Source organism: Phocoena phocoena, chromosome 9 (genome assembly GCF_963924675.1).
Source record: "Phocoena phocoena chromosome 9, mPhoPho1.1, whole genome shotgun sequence".
Lineage (NCBI taxonomy): Eukaryota > Metazoa > Chordata > Mammalia > Artiodactyla > Phocoenidae > Phocoena > Phocoena phocoena.
This window is the reverse complement of record NC_089227.1, coordinates 38728143-38750464: the sequence shown is the minus strand read 5'-3', so window position 1 is coordinate 38750464 and position 22322 is coordinate 38728143. Positions and strand designations below refer to the sequence as shown.

At 35.1% G+C, this 22322-nt stretch overlaps 1 protein-coding gene across 6 annotated transcripts in view; it reads right to left on the bottom strand.

Moving 5' to 3' along the window:
• The window catches only part of DGKB (diacylglycerol kinase beta), a 645730-nt gene that overhangs the window by 384021 nt on the left and 239387 nt on the right, over positions 1-22322 (bottom strand). For all 6 annotated transcript variants that reach the window (XM_065884106.1, XM_065884107.1, XM_065884111.1 and 3 more), the window contains one exon: positions 18845-19005. In XM_065884106.1, the coding sequence (XP_065740178.1) occupies positions 18845-19005 (161 nt within the window). The remainder of the gene's footprint in view (positions 1-18844; positions 19006-22322) is intronic.

Below are 22322 nucleotides of genomic sequence, written 5' to 3'. Positions count from 1 at the left end.
GAGCCTCACCACCAGGACGGTCTTTCAATAGGTTCTACTGCTTCATTCTTGAACTCTTAACTTTTGAACAAGTTAAGCTTTTTCTTTTCATTTTACACTGGGCCTTACAAATTATGTAGCCCATCTTCAGTATATGTCCAAAACTTTTTCAATCAAATACTTCCCTAGGGTTTGCTGCTGGAACTGTGAGGTAAGACTGCATCTTTCTACTATGGATGTAGAATTTCAGGAAGTGATTTCTTCCACTAGATGGGACGAGTCTGTAGTAAGCAGATCTGAAAACAGAGAAACTGAATCCAGACAATACTGTCTGGACCCAAGCTAGAAAATAAATCAAAGATCAACTGAGCCATGGGACAGAATAAGTAATATGGTATTGATGACTGTGTTGAGCCTCCAAACCCAGCTTGAAGCCTGAAACACTCCTGGATCAGTTATGTAAGTCAACATGTTCCCATTTTAGCTTAAACTAGCACGACTGGGGTTTTGGTCATGTGAATCCCAAGCAGTCCTTAGAAAACATGTTTTATTTCTGTGTTGAGTCTCATTTGTTTCCCTAATTTGCTAAAATATTCTTGGAAAAGCACTATACTTTGCATAAAGTAAGCTTTCCTGGTTAATTGATATCCATAACAATCACTGAATGCCTGAACTTGTTATAGATTCAGGGCTCAATATGTAATGATATGTATGGAATAAAAATCTGGTTATGGGTTTGAAAAGTCACTAATTCCTTACTTTATTTCTTTGAATTTTTCTTACACGTACTCAGTGCAGATGATGCCATACCTCTGCTTTAATGCTTATTGTAAAAATCTCCACATTCTCAAATAATCCAAAATAGACCTGATGCATGGAGTGCAAGAGAGAACTAACCTAATCACAAGAAATCAGGCTTTATCTTCAATTTATTCATTTCTGTACATACAATATAAAGAATAGACATCTACTCCTGCCTTTCAAACAGAAACGGTAAATGGAATAAAATGCAAATGTATGACAATTATATTATGATAATATGACTAATGTATTAAGATGGATTGTTAATCATTACTTAGCAAATTACCACTTTCGTATGGAGAAAATAATACCTTACATATATAATGAATAACATTACACTTGGACTAATATGGTTGTAAGTTAATTATAGACTACACAGCTGATTTAGTTTCATTTACCTAAGGAGCTGTTCTGACCCTGCTGCAGATTAATTACATCTTCAAAAATACACTCTCATTTATCATTGTCACTTGTAGCATTGTAGCTCTTAGCAAGTGTGTAGGGCTTTTTTTTTTAATATTAAAAAAAATTCCTTAGCTATGATACATTTTGCAAGTATAGTCATTAAAAGCACATGACAGCTAAAACCAGGTGAGATTAAATTAGTTATGGAACATTAGGAAAGTCCATGTCCCAGAAATTAAATGACTGTAAAAAAAACAAAATAAAAATTCTGTTAAAAATCATTCAAGTCAGACAAAGGCCTCTCCTACATTTATAGCTTTTTTGGGAAGATCCCATGCTTTGAAATATATGTACAGAAAATGTACAGCACATTATGAATTCCTTTATGCACATTAAGCAGCTTTTCAATATGCCTATTTTCTAAAATTGTTAGAAATAGTCAAAAGAATAACATGCTAACCTTTATACACATATAGAAAATTTTGTTTAAATTATGATGGAAATTTTATAATGCTTGCTTTTCTCTAACAATGAGAATGTTCTTAATTAAATACGAGCGAGAAGAGGAACCAAAGAGATCTGTCTGTAGCCTGGAAGAGAGTGGAACATTTATTCATTAACAGTAAATGATCATTTAATTATCTATTGGGAAATGCTGTATGCTAATGTATGTGCAAAGAGTAGGCACATTTGAATAACTTACATTCCTGATGGCAAGGTGCTCAGATTCTAGGGAAAGACAGACAAACAGATGACTATAAAAACATGAAAATGTGATTAATGTTAAATAAAGATCTGTGAAGAGTAACATGAGGTACCAAAAAAGAGCGGCAAACCCACTTTGATAGCTCAGGAAAGACTTTTTAAGGGAAAAATAGCCTGAGTTGATTATTCACAAATGGACAGCTGCTGACCTTATAATTTGCTAACTAGAAAAGGGTGGATATATTTGTGAGAAGTTAGTGGTCGGGGCTGGGGGAGGGATGAAGGGGATCGGTTTCACCCAGACAGACTTGATGACATGAGTAAAACTACAGATCACGAAGAAGCATTTTAGAAACTACTGGCAGTTTCCAAAATGGAGATGAGGCTGAAGATGTGTCAGGGCCAGAACACGATAAGGAGCTTGGAATTCATCTGTATGAAATAGTGGGCCACTAGAGGCATGGCTGTCTAAGCAGGGCATGGACCTGAAGAATTAGGACTGGAGGCAGAGAAGAACCACAAGGAAGCACTGCAATAGTGAAAATTAGAGGTGATAAGGGTTTGAGCTCCTTCAGGGCTAAAAAAAAAAAAGGAAAAGAAAATACTTAAGAGAATATTCAGATACAGAATCATCAGAAGTCCTCCATTAGGTTTGGAGATCTGTGAAACTCCAAGACGAGATCTATGTGAGTGGTACAGTGAATGCTGGCCTATTTTCCGATGATGTTTGAAATCATGGGGAATGAAATAACCCAGGCAGATATGGAGAGGAAAGAGCAGAACTGAAAAGCAGTCCTGGTAATCTTTCACAATTAAAGGGCAGATGAAGTCAGAAAAGCACATGAAGGTGACACATACTCAGCAAGGTGGTCAGAAAAGAATTATAAGTTTCGAGAGGGTATGGGATTGAGGAAGCCAAAGGAAGTAAAGAAATTCAAGAAGCAGAAAGTGATTCAAGGTTAAATGAAGCAAAATATTGAGAAAGATAGTGTTACTGAACTGGTACATTTGAAGGTCAAGGGTAACAAGAGACAGAGAAGTTTCAGGAACGTTAGTATGTGAGACACTAAGTAGCAAGATACAAAGCCAGCTTGCATTGGTTCAGCAAATGCGAGATGAAGTGGGGACAACTAAAATTAATTGTTTTGGACTCAGAAATTATCTGGGAATAAATATTTCCTTTTTTAAATGTAATGTGGGTTTTGCACTTCTTTCCCCAAATATTTTATATTTTAATTAAATATTTTAAATTAAACACTGCATTGTATCATCTTCAGAGATCAAAAATTTGTGTCAATAATCAAAACCCACTATAAACTTTCTTGAGTGATAAAGAAAGTACAGGAAAAGTAACTCAAAAGTATTTAAGTCTGCACATTAAAAAAAAAAAAGAAGAAAAAACAGAATACCTGGTAGGGAAAAAAAAATTGGAAAATATAGCAATCAGTTGCTTAATGAAAGAGCAATAGTTGAAAATTTATTAATAAAACACGAACAATTGTTTTTCAGCTTTAGATTCAAATTTCTAGTTTGGGGTTTTTGGTTTTGGGGGTAAAATCAAATTATAGTATTCACTATTGGTTTTTATATGATGGATCTGTTTTGAAAAAATTCTCAATATTTTGCTTGTTCCTTAATGACTAACTTATCATTCAGTAAAGAGTAAGTTAATTATTTTTTAAATAATTTACTGAAGGGTTTAATGTGGCCTAGCCAAAAAAAGAGACACACTATGTAATCATAAGAAAATGATTAGAACTGAATTTACATTAAAATTTTGTAGGTAAAATAAACTGCTGTGAGGTAAAATTATCAAGCATCTGAGATTAGTAATCTTTTGGTGACAGACAATTTATTCAAATACCGTGAATCTTAAGATAAATAACCTATTTCAGAAACAAATGTCCTATGAAACAGAATCTTCCAATAAAAGTATGAAGTAGACTATCCAGGAAAAACATATTATCCAATACAGCATTAATGTCATTATAAATTTCTTCTTGTCATAAAACGTGAAAAACTTTTGAAAACCATGTCTTTCTATAATGAGAATTATAGGCTTTACTTGATTAATGTTTTCAATTTCTCAAATGTATAATCCAAGTTCCTCACTTAGGAAAACACATAAATTATTGTTGGCTTAATAACAGAATTATCTTTAGACCAACAGAATTTGGCCAAAACAAATTTAAAGTTAAGTAATAAAAGGGTGGTAGCTTAAAAAATATGTTTATAATAAAATCATAGATGAAGTGGATATAGAAAAGGAAATGAGATTTAAAAAAATAGATTTGATCGTGTTCAGAGTCTAATTTTATTGATTTCAGGACCAGACCAAAAACTCTATGTTTTTTTTTTTTTTTTTTTTTTTTTTCTGTACGCGGGCCTCTCACTGCTGTGGCCTCTCCCGTTGTGGAGCACAGGCTCCGGACGCGCAGGCTCAGCGGCCATGGCTCACGGGCCTAGCCGCTCCGAGGCATGTGGGATCTTCCCAGACCGGGGCATGAACCCGCGTCCCCTGCATCGGCAGGCGGACCTTCAACCACTGCGCCACCAGGGAAGCCCCCAAACTATGTTCTTAACCAGTCTGTGATCATAACTAAATTTATATGGTTAAGATACTTCCTTTGTATCTTCAGTAAAGGCACAAGGAAATAAGTAATGTAAGAAAGGGCTAATAACTAAAGGAATTCTGATTGCTAACTATTCCACTAACTTGAAATTTATAGTTATGAGAATTCAGTAGTCACATTTTTGCTACACTGGAGGAGTAAGAGGCTTTTAGTGACTAAGGCTGAAGGATATTAAATCATAACTATGCAAGTATCTATTTGATAGGACATTTGGGTGGTAATATAAATGGTGCACTAGAAGTCCACTAGTCTTTGTCAGATTTCTTCCAGACTCAGAGAGTAATTCCACAGAGAGCACAGACCCATTTCCAATTTCAGAAGTACTAATATGGAAAAGGTTTTAAATTTCATGTTGGCTTTCACTTTTTACACAGCATGCGATACTAACTTGTTTCTGGATATGTTCTACAAAAAATGGAGGACCTTTCCAGAAGCCTTTGAAATTCTTATTGCCTTGCTTGTTTCTGCTCACAGTGCTGACGTCTGTGTTGAAGAGTATCCAAATTGGAACTTACTGGGATGATTAACAGCTGCTACAAAATCAATACTCTATGTAGGGAAAACAGAATTGGGCTAAGACAATCTTACATGAGCACTATTCTGTGGCTGAATATCTATCGATGTCAGCAAGCCAGATATAATTTATGTTAGTAGAAGCATTTCCATGGATATAATCCATGGGCTTTTCAGAGTCAGCCTCAGAGACCTAGGGGGTGGGGAGTCATAGGTTTTAATTATGCATAATTATGCATATTCTCAGTTGCAAAGATGATCACTGATATACTTAGTGAGAAACACGTTTACTTAAATCTTTTATTATTTTCACATTTATTATGGTTGAAATACTATGTCACACTATTGCTACCACAGTCTAACTCAAAATGAGTCTTAAAATTTTTTCTCCACAAATTAAACTGAAAGGTAATACAGATGTTTGTGTATTTGGTTTATTATACACTGATGCCCCAATTAACAGTAAGGTAATGGCTGACATACATCCTAAAAATCCTTTATATCTATTTTTCTAGGGCTAAATATTCTTTATAATAATTATGCTCTTTATAATAACTTAATATCATAAATTTAAAATAACAAGATAAATATGCTGACAGTTTAAAGGGACAAAGATTAATTCCTTGAAACGTTACTTATTTGTATCTCTTGTAGCCACATTTAAGGGAAGATGCATGTGTGTAATGTTTTACGTCCAATATGCTGGAATTCACACTTCTTTCTGGCATGATGTTCATCTTTGTATCCACTGTGACGCTTATCCAGGAATTACAGCAGGCACTGAATAAGTATTTGTGGAATAATCTAATAAATGAACTCTTTTCTGACTAAAATACTAATCAGAACTAGAGTACTAAATGACCACGATGACTCAATATTTTAGAATTTTTTATACTAATGTAAGTACAGTATACGCCATCAGAAGTTAAGAAATATTTATTCAACAACGCCATTTATAAATCCTGGTAAATGGCCCATAAGAGGAATATTCTGCTGTTCTGTTAAAGTGGATCCTCCACTAGGAGTACCTTTGTGTTCTAACACCCTTCCCTCCCTGACATTACACATTTATACTCTCCTTGTTGCAATATGGCATGTGTTGCTTGGGTGGATGATTACTCACACGACAGGAAAAAGTTAATGGTTAAAAGGACTTAAAATGATCCTTTGTGTATGTGAGGCAGCTATTATTAATTTGAACTATATCCTTTGCATTTTAAATATATAATCTCTCTTGCTTTCTGTACTGGTGACAAAAGGGAATGTTTTTCAACAGGGAACGCCCATGGAGCCTGGGTTCTACAGTTCCCAGATGTTCAAGTTCCCACCAGTATCTTTTCCAGAAATTGACTCTCCAGCTCAAAGCCACAAGGACAAAAACATAAGAAGTCAGGGTCACTGTAGTTATGGACTGGGAAAGTCACAGTTATCAACAAAACCAGAAAGGTGAAAAGTAAAATTAATGAGCCAGTGGTCTTAAGGCTAACAATGAGGGCCTTGATAACTTTGGGATGCATAAGGCCAAATCGGCAAAGGGGAGATGGCCAAAGAGAAAGTGGAGCTGTTGCAAATGGAGAAAACACTAATTTGAAAAGATACATGCACCTCCAATTTCATTCGTGCATTGTTTACAATAACCAAGATATCGAAACAACCTAAGTTGAACTGATGGATGAATGGATAAAGGAGACGTGGTATACGTGCACAATGGAATATTAGCCATAAAAAGAATGAAATCTTGTCATTTGCGACAACATGGATGGACCTTGAGAACATTATGCTAAGTGAGATTAAGTCAGAGAAAGACAAATACTGTATGATCTCACTTGTATGTAGAATCTAAAAAAATAATACAAACAAAACCAAGCTCATAGATACAGAAAACAGACTGGTGGATGCCAGGAGAGGGGATGCAAAATGGGTGAAGGGGGTCAAAAGGTATAAGCCGCCAGCTATAAAATAATTGTCATGGGAGTGTAATGTACAGCAAGGTGGCTACAGTCAGTAACACCACACTGCATATGTCAAAGGTACTAAGTAAGAAAGTAGGTCTTAAAAGTTCTCATCACAAAACAAAAAAAAGAAAAAAATTGTGTAATTGTGTATGGTAATGGATGTTAACTAGAGTTACTGTCATGTTCATTTTGCAGTGTATACAAATATTGAATCACGTTGTACACCTGAAACAAACATAATGCTATATGTCAATTATACCTCAATAAAAAAAGAAAGAAAACAAGAGGAGGCAAAGGCAACAACACTTAAACAGAAGCCTTTGTTATGGTCTGGTACAGGCAGCCCAGTACAGATGAATTCACTGTGCAAAGTGCACCAAATAATATCATACAAAACAGAAAATATTTTCCATTCAGCAGTGAAAGACCATGCACACGCTTAGTCACTTTCTATCATAGTACCTTGCATCTTTTCCTGCATAACACTTACCACTACTTCAAATTCATTTGTTTGTCTCACCCCCCGTGAAAATGCAGATTGAATAAGAACTGAAGTTATGTCTGCTCTATTCTCCAATACTGATTTTTCACTATAGTACCAAACGTTTAAAGAATGTCCAGCACATAGTGAACATAAAGAAATTTAAGGAAAAGATGAGAATGTATGAAACAAGAATCAACAGAATGGCAAGTATAATTTAGTAAAGTCTATCCACTTAAAATAAGCAAATAAAACCACATCAAATCTCAAATCATTATTAGAACAATTTTTATAAGAGGCAGGGATATAGAACAGGTCAGAGTGAATATCTGAAGGAGAATTTAAGCATCATGGTAGCAGGTTTAGAGACTTCGATACATTTGAAAAATCCTGTGAAATTTTAAAGATTGCCCATGGTCATACAATATTTTGAATCATATTAAGAGGAGAAAGTATCATTTCCCTTTCCAAATCCCTATGTAAGAATGTTAATATCGTTAACATTTTGGCATATACGTTTGCTGACTCTTTTATATGTTCTTAGAGGCAAAGCTACATAAAAAACCGTTCATATTTTATCACCATCATCATTCTTAACATTTATTGAGCATCAGTACCAGATACTGTTGTAAGAGTTTTAAGAGTCCCTCACTCAATCTCCAATACTTCCTTAAGACAGCTATTATCCTCATTCTCTAAAGAATAGGAAAAAGAGTGCTTAATTACGGACAATTTGCTTTTGTGATTTACCATTATAATTTTGAGACCTCTTTTCCTGTTCAAAATGATAAACTTTTAGGTTGTTCCCAATTGTATGTCACTAAATATAATTGGTACAGTTTAGGCTTTTGTATCATTTACTTCTGCAGAATGGATTCTTAGAAATGGGACTGATGGCTCAAAGGGTATTCACATTTTAACAGATACAATCAAATTACTCTCCAAAAGATTAAATTGACAGACCCACCACACAATTATGAATGTGCCTATTTTTGTATACACTCATTGACATTAGATACTACCACTCTTTGTAATTTTCAATAATCTGAAACAAGATAACCCATTGTATAATTTTTCATTTCCTTATAAATTAATAACAGGAATCTTTTTATCTGGCTATTCATTGTAATTTTCATAGTCTTAGTCTACTTTTCTATTAGATGTTTTTTATTAAGAATTCCATATTTTAATTTATTAACACCATGTTTATTACTTGTGTTGGAAATATTCTTTGACTTTTGTTAATGAGTTTTAATATACTTTTTAAAATGAAAGATTATGAAAAGTAATTTTAATTTCCTTTTCTTTTATGGGTTCTAAGTTTCTGGTTTGCCTCACACAGGTTTCTCCTACCCTAAGCAATATACTTTGATATTTTCTTCTAATATCTTATAAATGTATTACTTATTATATTAACATTATCTTATACTATATATTAATTTATGATATAATTTGCATTTTTAATCTAGTGGATGTATATTTTACATAGATATGAATGCAAATATAAGTTTATTTTCATTCAAAAGAGTAACCAATTCTGTCACCTAATTTACTGTGCACATTTTTATCCAATGATCTGAAATTTCAACATTTTACAAGTACTAAATTCTCTGCATATCTTTGTCATCGTTTTGGTCTAATTTTACATTATTTGCTATTTATCTATTTTTTGTACTATCATATTTTAGTTACATTAACTTGATAGTATTCTGCACATGGCAAGGAAACTGACCATTAAAGGATATTAATTATCGCAAAAATATAAAGGCATTTTTGTATAATTGTAAATTATCATTTATCAAAACAACTACCAGTAATCCTACTAGAGCTCTCAGTAGCAATGGACTAAATTTATAAATTAATTCGAGGAGTCTTGATTTCTTCCCATATAGGAACATGAGATGACTTATTCAGGTTTTATTTTATAACTCTGTATTAAATTAGTTTTCTCCCTATAAGCTCGGTGTCTTTCTTACTAGATGTAAACCTTGATACTTCATAGTTTTCTGATATCATTAACTAAATTTATATTAACAGGTAATTTTTTTTTTTTTTTTTTTTGGTGGTACTTGGGCCTCTCACTATTGTGGCCTCTCCCGCTGCGGAGCACAGGCCCCGGACGCGCAGGCTCAGCGGCCATGGCTCACGGGCCCAGCCGCTCCGCGGCATGTGGGATCCTCCCAGACCGGGGCCCGAACCCGCGTCCCCTGCATCGGCAGGCGGACTCTCAACCACTGCGCCCAAGGGAAGCCCTAACAGGTAATTTTATAAAGGAAGGCTTCAGGGTCATTTTTCTGTATATTTATCTAGTATTTGGCAGCTTAAGTTGATTTACTAGTTTCATTTTTAGTTGATGCATATTTACTATATACGTCATCGTATCATCTTCAAATAACAATAAGCTTGTCTCTTGTCAATATTTATGACATTTAAATTTTTATTATTATTAGCTCACTTTTCTAAAAGTGATTAACTAGAGTGGTGATAGAAAAATCCCTGTATTCTTCCTGATTTTATTTGGGATGCCTCTAGTATGCCACTACTACTATAATATTAACTATTAATTTGCAGAAAATGTTTTACACATTTTCAGTAGTTTTCAATTATAAAAAATAGCAAACCTGGGCTTCCCTGGTGGCGCAGTGGTTGAGGGTCCGCCTGCCGATGCAGGGGACACGGGTTCGTGCTCCGGTCCGGCAGGATCCCACATGCCGCGGAGTGGCTGGGCCCGTGAGCCATGGCCGCTGAGCCTGCGCTCCGCAACGGGAGAGGCCACAACAGTGAGACGCCCGGGTACCACACACACACACACACACAATAATAGCAAACCTATTTTTTATTTAACTAATTATACTAACATTGACCCATTTTGACTTTATTGAAATAAACCCTACACAGTCAATAGGTTTTAGTTAAACAGAATACCTGAATTTATTTGCTAATTTTGATGTTTGCAACTGTTGTATTTATATACACATATGTGTGCTCTTTTGGGGGGTTGTGTTTGAGGTATTGATACTGAGGTTTGCCAGCTATGTAAAAAGAATGGGAAAACATTCCATCTTAATCTATATTCTGGAACAATTTTTAAAATGTAAGAATTATTTGTTCTATGAAAAATCATTTGAAATGACAGCAGTTTTAATAGTTCTTTTACTACATTTTTACCTCTTCCTCTCTGGCTATGTGCTTAGAGAAATGGTTCTCAAAGTATGACCACGGATAGGAAATATTGGGATCACCTGGGAGCTTGTTAGAACTACAAATTCTTGGACCCCAGCTCAGACCTACTGAAAGCCTGGGTTTGAGGATCCTCAGTCTGCATTTTAACAAGCCCTTCAGGTGATTCTGATACGTGCTTAAGTTTAAGAACTACTGCCTTAGATTTCCTACCCCTTCCTCTTCAGCATATTTCAGCTTTCTTCATTTGGACAGACAATACTCAAATTTCTTCCACATGATAAAGGTTACTAGCACAGATGCACAGGATATACTCATAATTATTTAAATATTTTCCATAGCTGTGGTTATATTTTCAAATTTATTATGCTCTGTGTTTCTTTATGTTTTAAAAACAAAATTCTTGGAGAGACGAGTCAGCAAGATGGCGGAAGCGGCGTTTTCAGCCATCACCCCCCCACCCCCGCCTGAACGAACATAGATTTTGACAACCACTAAGGAATAGATAATAATACCTTTGTTGGGAGTCGGGGAGTCCAGCGGAGAAATTCCAGCACACCACGTGAGCAAAAAATCCGAGATCAGACCCATTGAAGGGGGTAAGAACACTTTTCCCTTTACCTGCACGGCCTCTCCCCCAGAGTGGCACAGCTCAGTGCCAAGAAGGGCTCCACTAAGCCCGAGACTTCCCCCGGGGGTAGGGAAAGTGGGAGCGTTGGGAGTGAGTGTTCAGCTTCCCACGCCTCCAGGACGCTGCCCCAAAGGCCACTTCTTTCTTGCCTCACCGGGAATAGCGAGGGTCTCAGCACAAGCTGCGGTGTCGGAAGAGGCTGGGAGCAGGTAGGCGAGAGGAGGACTCAGAGCCACAAGGGCCTGGACCTCAACAAGGGGCGCTGGAGCCTACAGAGCCTACAGACCAATGCACGGACTGCTTCAGGAGGCTGGCGAACAAGCTGATCTGGAAGCCTCAACTGATGATTTCAGCCCACCTGGCGCCTGCAACGCTCTGCGTGCCTCAGCCCGCCCCGCCTCCTGGCTGACGCGCCATGCGTGCCCTATGCGTGTGTGCCGCGTGGGAGGCCGAGCCCCTGCGGACTGCTGGTGAGCATGCGCGGACGGATGGCTCAGCTCCGCGGGATTGTCCGAAGTTCCCCAGATCTGCGCATTTCAGGGCTCTGCCCTAAGGAAAACACACAGAAGGCTCTCAGCACCCACCCTGTCTTTGGGGGATGGAGAGAAAGCAAAGAATGTTAAGAATGCCTCCCCCCACCTTCCCAAAGAGGGAACAAGAGGCGGGGAGTAGGTCCATCTATAGAAAAAATCCGACAGCGCCTCAGAATCCTTAGCTGCTATGACAAGGTGTTTCTATGCCCAGGCCAGTCAGTAAAGACTGGAAAAGGTGACCGCTTTGTAAAATGCATACTATGGATCTTGAAGCAGCCCTGTAACCTGGCCTCAGTCCTTCTTAGCAGTGGTCCCAGTGGTCCTGTCTCCTCAGGGACCCAGAGGGAGACATGCCCATCTACGTCCTTCCTATTGCCCACTGTGGATATTGAAGCAGCCTGTAACTCAGTTCCAGCCCCTCTCAGCTACTACATCTGGCAGTGTTTCCACATTTTGAGGTTTACACTTACCAACAGTCATTTGTGTTGTTCCCAACACTGTTTATGCCAGTTTTAGTCTTTATTATATCATTCAATTACCTATTATATAAATGGAAAATATGATTACAAAAAGAAAGTATTTTATATGAAAACGAAGATGATTTGGGAAGATCTGATATAAATGCAATTCTAAAACTGTTATAGAATTATATATTCTTTGTTATAAAATCATATGTAAGAAAAATCATTATAAAAGATTTTTTAAACTATTGTAAAAATCTTAAAGGATTTTATACTGATTGCTTCACAAGTATCTTTTGAATTTTTGTTCCACTTAAAAGAAACTAAAAATGGAAATCACAGATGGTTTATTATGGAATGTGATTTATACAAGCAAACTTTGTAGAACCCCAGTCGATGATGCACATTTAAAGAAAGGACATGAGCTGGACCTATAAGAAAAAATTCGTCAATTCAATTATATTTATAGGTTTTAGGTTAAATGAAATATCCAAAGTTATGTGTACCTTTTTTATGACACTTGTTTTACCTTTTAATTAATGTCTAACTATTACCTCTCGTAGACAAACTCCTGCTGTACATATATTGGATTTCATTTCCCGATTATATTCATTGAATCATTCAGTGGCCTCTCTTAAAAGACAGACACCACACCTTGGCTTCCAAGTCTTCAAGACATGGCAGCAGCCACTTCTGCTACTGCCTTTTTTGTCATTCATTCCCACCTTCTATCTTTATGTTCCAGGCACACTGACCTTATAGGTCTTTGAACACAACGGGCCTTTTCTCTCCTTGAGCTTTTCACATACAGTTATACCTGCTTGGTATGCTCTTTCCATCTCTTTGGTGTCCACCTGACTTATGTGTATTCCATAGATCCTCTCTTAAATGTATCTTCCTTATATAGGCCTTCCTTGACCATGAGACCTAATGTTGTTGTCCCTTATTCTAGCTCATGGCAACTTTTGTTTTCTTTCACAGTATACATCATAATTTTCCAAAAAACTTGTATTTGTGCATTTGTTTTTCAATGCTTTTTCTACCATTAAACTCCAAGTTCTAATAATGAGGTGATCTCTTTTTTTCACTTCTATAACTCCAGGGCCTGACCAAAAAAAAAAGGTACTTAGTTTTTTTGTTTATTAAGCAAATGAATGAAGAATCAACAGTGAGGATAAAACTAATGGCATGTATGAATTTGATGGTGATGCAATGGGTAAACAATTTTCTAACCGTGATCTTTGAGATTATCTATAGTTATTAAAGTGCAAAATCAGAATGAAAGGTAGAACATAGCAGTTTTTCTTATTAACTTCTATAATCTATATTTCTAACATCCAGCTGTTAAGTTTCTCATGAGAATTCTCTCTCACCTCACAATAATATGTTTAGTGATTATATAGACTTTTTCTCTCTTGTTCACTGCCAACCCTCAAACGGTATCTGGCACATAGAAGGTAATAAATAAATGTGTAGATGAATACCTATTCTCAGATTTAATTATGATTTCAGAATTATTTCCAATTGTTCTGGCTAAAAGTGAAAGGCATTAAAAAAAGAAATTAGCAGAAACTGGCTAGTTATTCACCAATTTCCCTTCTCTTCTTGGGCAGACAGAATTCCTTTCCCAGCTTCCTTACAATTAGGTGCATCTAATTGATTTGGATATGGCCAATGGGTTACAAGCTGAACATCTTACAGGCCTGGTCTATTAAAAACAAACAAACAAACAAACAAAAAAAACACAAACACCAACACTTCACCCTCTTTTGTTGCCCAACTGTTGAAATGGAGAGGGCTCTGTGGATCAAGAAGAGGGTGGAGCCACAAGATAGAAGGACCCTGGGTCAATGACTGACCAAGTGGAGCAGAGCCTCTCCTCAAAAGTCAACCCCTGCTGTCCTAACGTGAGGGAAGAACTAATTTTTAGTTGTTGTCAGACCACTAATATTTTGAGGTTTGCCTCACAGGTTCTCTAAAAATTTGAAGTAAGGTTTTATTTACACTGTAAATCACTTACAGTCAGTATATAAAAGGCAATCATTGAAATAATGAAAACGACACTGACAGTAGAGTCAAGTTTTGAGACGACCTTGTAACTAGGGGGTAGGAGGGTTCCTAGAGATAATTTCAAGTACAAATTATGTGCCATCTTCAGTTTGGCCCGTGAGCCATGGCCGCTGGGCCTGCGCGTCCGGAGCCTGTGCTCCGCAATGGGAGAGGCCACAACGGTGAGAGGCCCGCATACCGCAAAAAAAAAAAAAAAAAGTTGAAATGTCCCCCTTATTCTTTCAATGCTCCAGTTCCACTGTTTCTTATATATTCAGGAATATATAAGCTTGAGGTACACAATTCATTTCTTTTTGTTGTTTGCTGGATTCACTCACTGGGGCAGAGGAATGTAAGTTGCTAAATAGAAGTTGGCCTGGCTGAGTGACAGCCAAACCTTGAACTCTCTATAAGGTCTACTGGTCTGATTGTGACCCTGAGTGTTGATCCTCCGTCTTGCTAGGACAGAGGCAAATATTTCAGGGAAGGATGCTCTCCCTCTCTTCACACCTCTCCCTCCCATGTCAAACTCAGTGAAAAGGCTCCAACTTAAATGGAACAGGACCCTTCTAAAGAAATGCAATCAAAATCTACCTTGTTTAGTTCTGTTCTACCTTAAAATCATAAATGAATGCTATTACATATTCTTGAATTAGGTCCTAAACCTTGCATTTCAAATTTAGTACTTCAATATATCCAGCAATTTCCTATCTACTGTAGAGTTCTAACAAAATTTTCTCCCCCTAGAAAGGTAGTTTTTGAACACTTATCAACTAAGCACCATTATTTCTCCAGTGAGATTTCTCCACATCTACACTGAGTTTCAATATGTGTCTCTCTGCTTCTCCACTGAGTCCTTCCTCTGTTCATTCATTGCACTATTTTATTATAATTATCCAATTCATTTGTAACATGTCTTATTTGGTAAAACAGTTCTCCATTTCTTTTTATTAAAATTGACTGAGCTACTTTGTTATATATATTTTGGAAAAAGTTTTTCAAATTTGTCATAAAATCCAGCTCTAATTTTGATTACTTACAGGTTAAAGGTATACATTAATTTGCATATTACAAATTATTAAGCTATCCCATCTAAGAATAGAAAATGTCTCTGTTTATTCTGATCTTTTATGTCTTTGTAGAGAGTTTTAATGTTTCTGTTTTTAGGTCTTGTATATTCTTTATTAATTTCTGGATAGTTCTAATTTTTTGGTTGCTGTTTTTGTAAATGTATAGATTATTGCTTATATAATAGAATAATATTGAATATTTAAGTTGATTTTATATTTAGTAACTTTGCTACACTTCCTTATTTAATCCTAAAATATTTTCAGTTGGGATATTATGTTTTGTCTTTACGGGGGGGATTTTTGGTCTTTTTTCACTCTATATTATTTATTTGCAATTCTCTTTACAATATTTTTATAAAATCAATTTTGCAGTAGATTTGATTAATTACTTTCAAAAATCCAGTTTTTGGTTTCACTAACATACTCAATTTTTTTTCCTCTTGTTATTCTTTGCTGTATGTCCTGTCTTATTTCTATTACAGCTTTCCTTTTCTTCATGTGTTAGCTATTTCCCCTTTTCCAACATCTTGAGTTTTATATGTAATATTGGTTTGTTGATACCAGGTTTCTCAACCTCAGCCCTATTGACATTTTGAGCTATGTAATTCTTTCTTATGTGTTTGGGGGGCTATTCTATGAACTGGGAGTGTTTATCAGCATCCCTATCCTCTACCCACTAGCTTCCAGTAGGAATCCTCTCTTAGTCATGGCTATCAAATGTGTGTCCAAACACTGCCAAATGTCTCCTGTGATGAAAAGGAAATAACTTCTGTTGAGGACCACTGAAAATTGATCAAAGGCATATAACAAACTGAGAACTATTTATTCAAGAAAAACTACTGAACCTAAGAGAAGAACACTGGCCATCTGTGATGTTTCAACCTTGAGCTGCTACCTTACCCTCCACCTCCATCAGTACTAAAGATCTACCAGGATGGGGCAAGTTATGAAAGCAAGTAACTTTACTGTCAGGGGAGCTAACATGACTTGGAGTGGAAGCTGGAAAAACTCCATGACCCAGAGTTATCCAAAATAATAGTAATCTCAGTGGCAAATGTAGCAGCTTGCCTCAGTTTGCGAAAATGATTAAGGCAAGCAACTAACCAGCCAACTAGCCAGATATTCAAGGAGATCTTGAGAATGAGACAGCCATAATGGGCCTTGATATTCTGTCACATATTCCTGGCTGTCTGAAAGGCTATATGAATGTACAAGGTCGCACATATGTTCAGGAAAGTCCAAAGAGGGCCATAGTTATTTATACATCTTTGGCTAAGTGAGAGGCCTTCTACATGAGCAGAAGAGACAAAAAGGCCAGCAGATATTAAAAGCTGAATCAGATTAATAATTGCCTGCAGTTTGTATGTGTTCCCCAATGAACATACAGGTTCAGTGGCAAAGGGATGAACTGTCTCAAGGTGTTTAAGCACAAACGTTGGTCAATCATGCTGACACAGGAATGATCCCTAGAAACCAGGATTAATATAAAAGCAAGAAGAAAAAACAAAAACAAAAATACTGAGGCATCAGTATATCCATACACTACAGGGGAGAAAGGCTCCTTAGGTGTTACAAGCGTAACACCTATGGGAGAATGCAAATCCACAGTTGTTATGATATATTATATAAAATCTCTTGTTTCCAACAAAAAATTGGCAAATATGCAGAGGAATGGGAAAGTGTTTCACATACTTTGGAAAAAGCAAACAATATCTCTGACGGACTTTAGATGTTGGACTTAGCAGATAAAGACTTCAAAACAGCTATTATAAATTGATCAAAAAAACTAATGTAAACTATGCTTAAATAATAAAGGAAAGTATAAGAACAATGACTATTCAAATAGAAAATATCAATTAAAGACCTAGAAATATAAAAAAGAACCAAATAGAAATTCTTGAGTCAAAAAGTACAATAAGCAAAATTAAAAATTAACTATAGGGACTCAAGACAGTGGCATTATTCATAATATCCAAAGACCAGAAGCAATCTAAATATACATCAACCTGTGAAGAGATAAACAATATATGATATATCCACACAACAGGATACTTACTACTCAGCAATAAAAGGAATACAGTATTCATTAGTTCATATAAGTGAACCTCAAAACATTATGTGAAGTGAAAGAAGCCAGGTGCAAAAAAAAATATTATTTCTTTTATATGAACTATCCATAAAAGACAAATCTTAGAGGTAGAAAGATTAGAGCTTTGCTTGGAACTGGGGAAAGGACCCAGAATTGACTAGAAGTGGGCATGAGGGTTCTTGTCTTGGCGATGAAAACACTCTAATATGGGATAGATTTATTAAATCATTAAAAGGTTTACTTAAAATGAGTGAATTAGGTTGTGTGTAAGTTATTTGCCAATAAAGCTGTTAAAATATTGTTATTCATATCAAATATAAATAGAATTTTAATGGATCAAATGCATTACATTTTTCTTGCAAATAATAATCATTATCATAGTATTAGTAAAGATTGTATATTTAGCCTTCATTATGCATCATTACACGAGGCTCTTTAAATGTATAATCACATTATTTACAACTATGAGAGAGAAAATAATAACTACCATGATACGGCTAAATGAATGCACACTAAGAGGAAAAAGAAATTGCTAAAGGTAGCTTGACTCCTAAGTTCATGGACTCAACCAATGCTTTTTATAGTTTGCTAGTTGTGTCTGTGTGTGTATGTGTGCACATGCACATGCATAAGAGAGAAATGAGACATGATGTAAGATTAACATTGAGAAAATATGTTCAATGGAATATAATGCTGTAGATAATATATTTTAAGACTTCATAATTACTGGGTAATATATATATAAATACAAGTAAAATTACTGTTAAAATTATTAATTTCTTAGGGATTGAAATTTCAATAACTCTTTAAATTGCCAAAAGATATTTTAATTTCGGTCTCAAATTTTTCAAGAAAGTAAGTGAAAAATTAACCTTTTGACTTATTAACCACTTGAGAATACTAGCAGCATTTTTCTTAGACTTTACACTAAACCATAAATTTTAAAATAATGTCTATAAATAAAAACCTAATAGGTTATGATATTATAATGTAGATTTCAAAATAAGAAAAAATCTGATGCATTGTTTTCACATTTTTAGTAATGTGAAACTGTAGCTTATACTCTAAAACTTATAACTACCTTATAAACCATTCTAAGCTTCATTTTACTAACACAAATGGTCAAGCCAATTACATAAAATATAGCTTCTTTCCTTTGTTTAACACATGAAAAAATCATCACTGATTCTCTGACTTTAAATAAATTCATAAGCTTTACTATTACCCATTAGAAGAGGTGCTTTGCTGACACAAAGATAAAATAAATTATTTATAATCAGTAAATCTTCATAGTATAAGAGTTTACATCAGTGATTATCCAGAACTGGTAAAAAAAGAATGGTTAGTGGAAAATCTTACCACGCCAATGGAAAAGTAATTATTGATGATACTGTAAGGCACTGGGTCTCCCTTCTCATCTTTGTCATTAGGTATGACTTCAAACTTCCACCTGTCCAACATGATTTCTGTGCTGTTTTCAATGTCTTTTAAGATTTTCATCAGATTCTCACCTTCATAACCTAATGAAAAAAAAATTATCTTGAGAAAAATTATAACCAAATAACAAAAGCTATAATTATATATGTTTAAGCGTGTGAATATGCGTGTATCATTCTAAAGCTAAATAATGCATTTTAAAGCAAATTCTAACACAGGTTGAAGAATTAACTATAATCTTATTATACTCATACCAATATTTTATCTTTAGCTTTAATTTGTAACTCATATTTCGCTCCTGTGGGACAAATTCACAGTACAGCCAACTGCCAAATGAACATCTCCAATGCATACCCCTCACAAAACTTTTTATCAATGTATTTATTCAAAGTGGAATTAATGATGTGCTTTGGTATCATCCTCCTGTGAACTCTGCCTCCGAAAAACAGCTGACTTTCCCCTCCACCCAGTTGCTATAGTAAAAAGCCTGGATGCCATGTTAGACTTGTCCCTTGCTTCTACTCCCTCTGCAGGCTTTATATTTGATAACACTTTTTTCCAGAAGCCACCCTCCCAAAATAATGGATTCTGTACAGTACCACAGTACACAGTTCTCAAAACTAGCCCTACCATAGAACTAGCATGGTGCACTATAGTTATTTTCATTTTTCTCCCCACAAGTTCCTTTTACCAGGTGTGCCCTGCAGTAAATGTCCAACAAATCCACTTTTAAATAAATCTACTATAGATAGTCACCATGGCCAGAAAAGAAATTTGTTGCTTAATATTATACTTTCTCTTAAATGTACCTTTAGGTATCTAACATTATAGTTAATTAGGGCTGTAGCCTAATCCTGGCTGTGTTATTTACTTCAGTGTCTGCTTTTAACATTCTAAACAGTTTCTCCCTCTGTAAAAACTTAGGTTTGGTGTGAGAATTAAATGAGAAAAAAAATGAGAAAATGCATAAAAGGTCTTAGTATATAAGGCAAAAGAATAGAAAGTTGTCAACAAAAATACTGACAATGACATTAGAATTTGAGAGGTTGTACTAAGTTAAATAATCTTTCTAACTCTATACACATTCTTACAATGATATTTTGAGTAGCAACAATATTTTCATAGATCTTTTTCCGTGTCCAACTTCATTCTATATTTTAATAATTTATTTGTTGAACAAGAAAATGCCAGAGGCTATGAGTCCTCGTTAGATGTGTTAGCACACATAACTCTGGAAAAACCGATTGCATTAAAAGAAAAGGGAATAGGCACTGTAATATGGCAAGAATAAATTACATTTATGCTGTATTTGTTGAATTAACTATTAGAGGGGCAAGGCAGCCAGAAACCAGGAATACGTATCTTGGAGCCTACCATCTCTTCTTACCTTACACAGGTCTAGAAACTAATTATGCACCATTCAATACACACAGCAAAGAGTACAACAAACAACGACTACACAGATATAAACATTAAAAGTATTAAAAACCATTTCAATAAATGTCATACCATATTTTATAGCATAATTCAAAAATTATGAACTTACATAATATACATATAATTGTACTCAGTGATAAAACACTGAATTGTTTAAACTACAAGAGTATAGTAATTAAGCGTACTTATTTTTCAGGTGTTTCTTAATAGTTCCACCCTCATTCCCAATGTTTATTTTCTTTTTAATTTCTTTTAATGCCCCCCAAATAAATTACATATATATATATATATATATATATATGTTTACCTATTGCATTGAATTAAAAACAGTTAAATATATTCACCTATTTTCCAAATTCTACTCTTGTTTGAAAATAAGTATGATCGTTTTAGATATAAATGAATTTATATACATTAAACTAATGTATAATATAGTATGAAAATACAGTATATTTAATATACAGTATTATACACAAACCCACTCAGCAGAAATATGAGTAAATGATAATGCTGTAAAACAAACATTGAGCTCGTCCTCAGCTACATCTCAGGTTAATAGAAGCATTGTTCAGCATAACACTGGAAAAATGTACGAATGGCAACCGACCAGGAGACAACATAATAGAATTGAATTTAATGAAAGAATTAATACAGCTAGATTAAGTAGGGTCAATTAACTTAAATTCTTTAGCACTGGATATGTTCTCAAAGTTTTTATGGCTATGTATGTAAAAGGCTGGTATCAATCAGTCTTCTAGCCAAGTAAAAATGGAAAGAGAGAGGCAATAAATCTATTTGGAGAATCATACCTGCAGTTCAGTGCTAATTCTCAAAGGTGAAGAATTCCAAATTGTAGTTCCCCATTTAACAAATATCTATGCCCTACTTGTTTAGATTTATCTGTGCTCAAGCTTGTTTAATAATGATCCATAACTATAAATAGGATTCCTGAACTCAAAAAGATTATCTTTTTTAAAAAAAGATAAATTAAACTTACTAAATATGCAAACAAAGCTTGTTCCAGAAAAGAATGATGCTATTTTGCTCCATTATTTTGATTTAAAGCCTATAATCACTCTAGGCTAAGCAACCAAAAGAAAAAGTAATTAGTATTTATCTTCGCTTTAATGATATGATGCTATCATAATGACTGATTCTATCTAAAATGTCATAGAAATTTTTACAAATTTAAAATCACATAAAAAAAAGCAAAAACATATATTTGTAAGAGTGTGTTCCATGTAAAATTCTGCCTCCTACCCCCTTACTCTTCACAAAACAACATTTTTCTTGCAGTAAACTTCAGAATTTTGCTTGAGAGATTAATCATTGCCAGAAAAATTGCAAAGAGAATGTAAATTAAGTATTTTTTTCAAACGTCCTACAACATCTTATATGTGTACAGTGTTATGTTTTCCAAAATATGTAAATATACTCATAAAAATTAAGCTTCCAGTCAATAGATTCCAGTGATATTACATGAACAAAAGGATTATTGGTTGAATAAAGTAATTTCTTTCCCAAATGTTAAGTATAATGATAATTACTATAATTACAGGAAGGACTCAGCCCAGACACTGGGGAAACAATTTGATAGTTGGGTGTTAAGAACCTCCAAGGCAGATACCATTATTTTCTTCAAGTTCTGATGAGGAGTCTGAGGCACACAGTTGTTAAACAACTTGCTCAAAGTTAGATGCCTGACAAGAAACAATGCCACCCCAGAGCATGTTTCTTTATTAGTAAACTCTAGCAGATCGCACCTCCATTTTCCTAATTGCTCACCTTGGGCATCTTGCCCAAGGTCCCCCTTGATACCTCACTTTCCCCAAAGTCCCTACCCAATCCATTGGCACGTTGTATCAGTCTATCCCTGAAAATGTCAGTGTGGGCACTTGTCTCATTTGTACTACCCCCACCCTAGCCCAGCCCATTTATCCTCTAAATACAATGGTAATCCAAA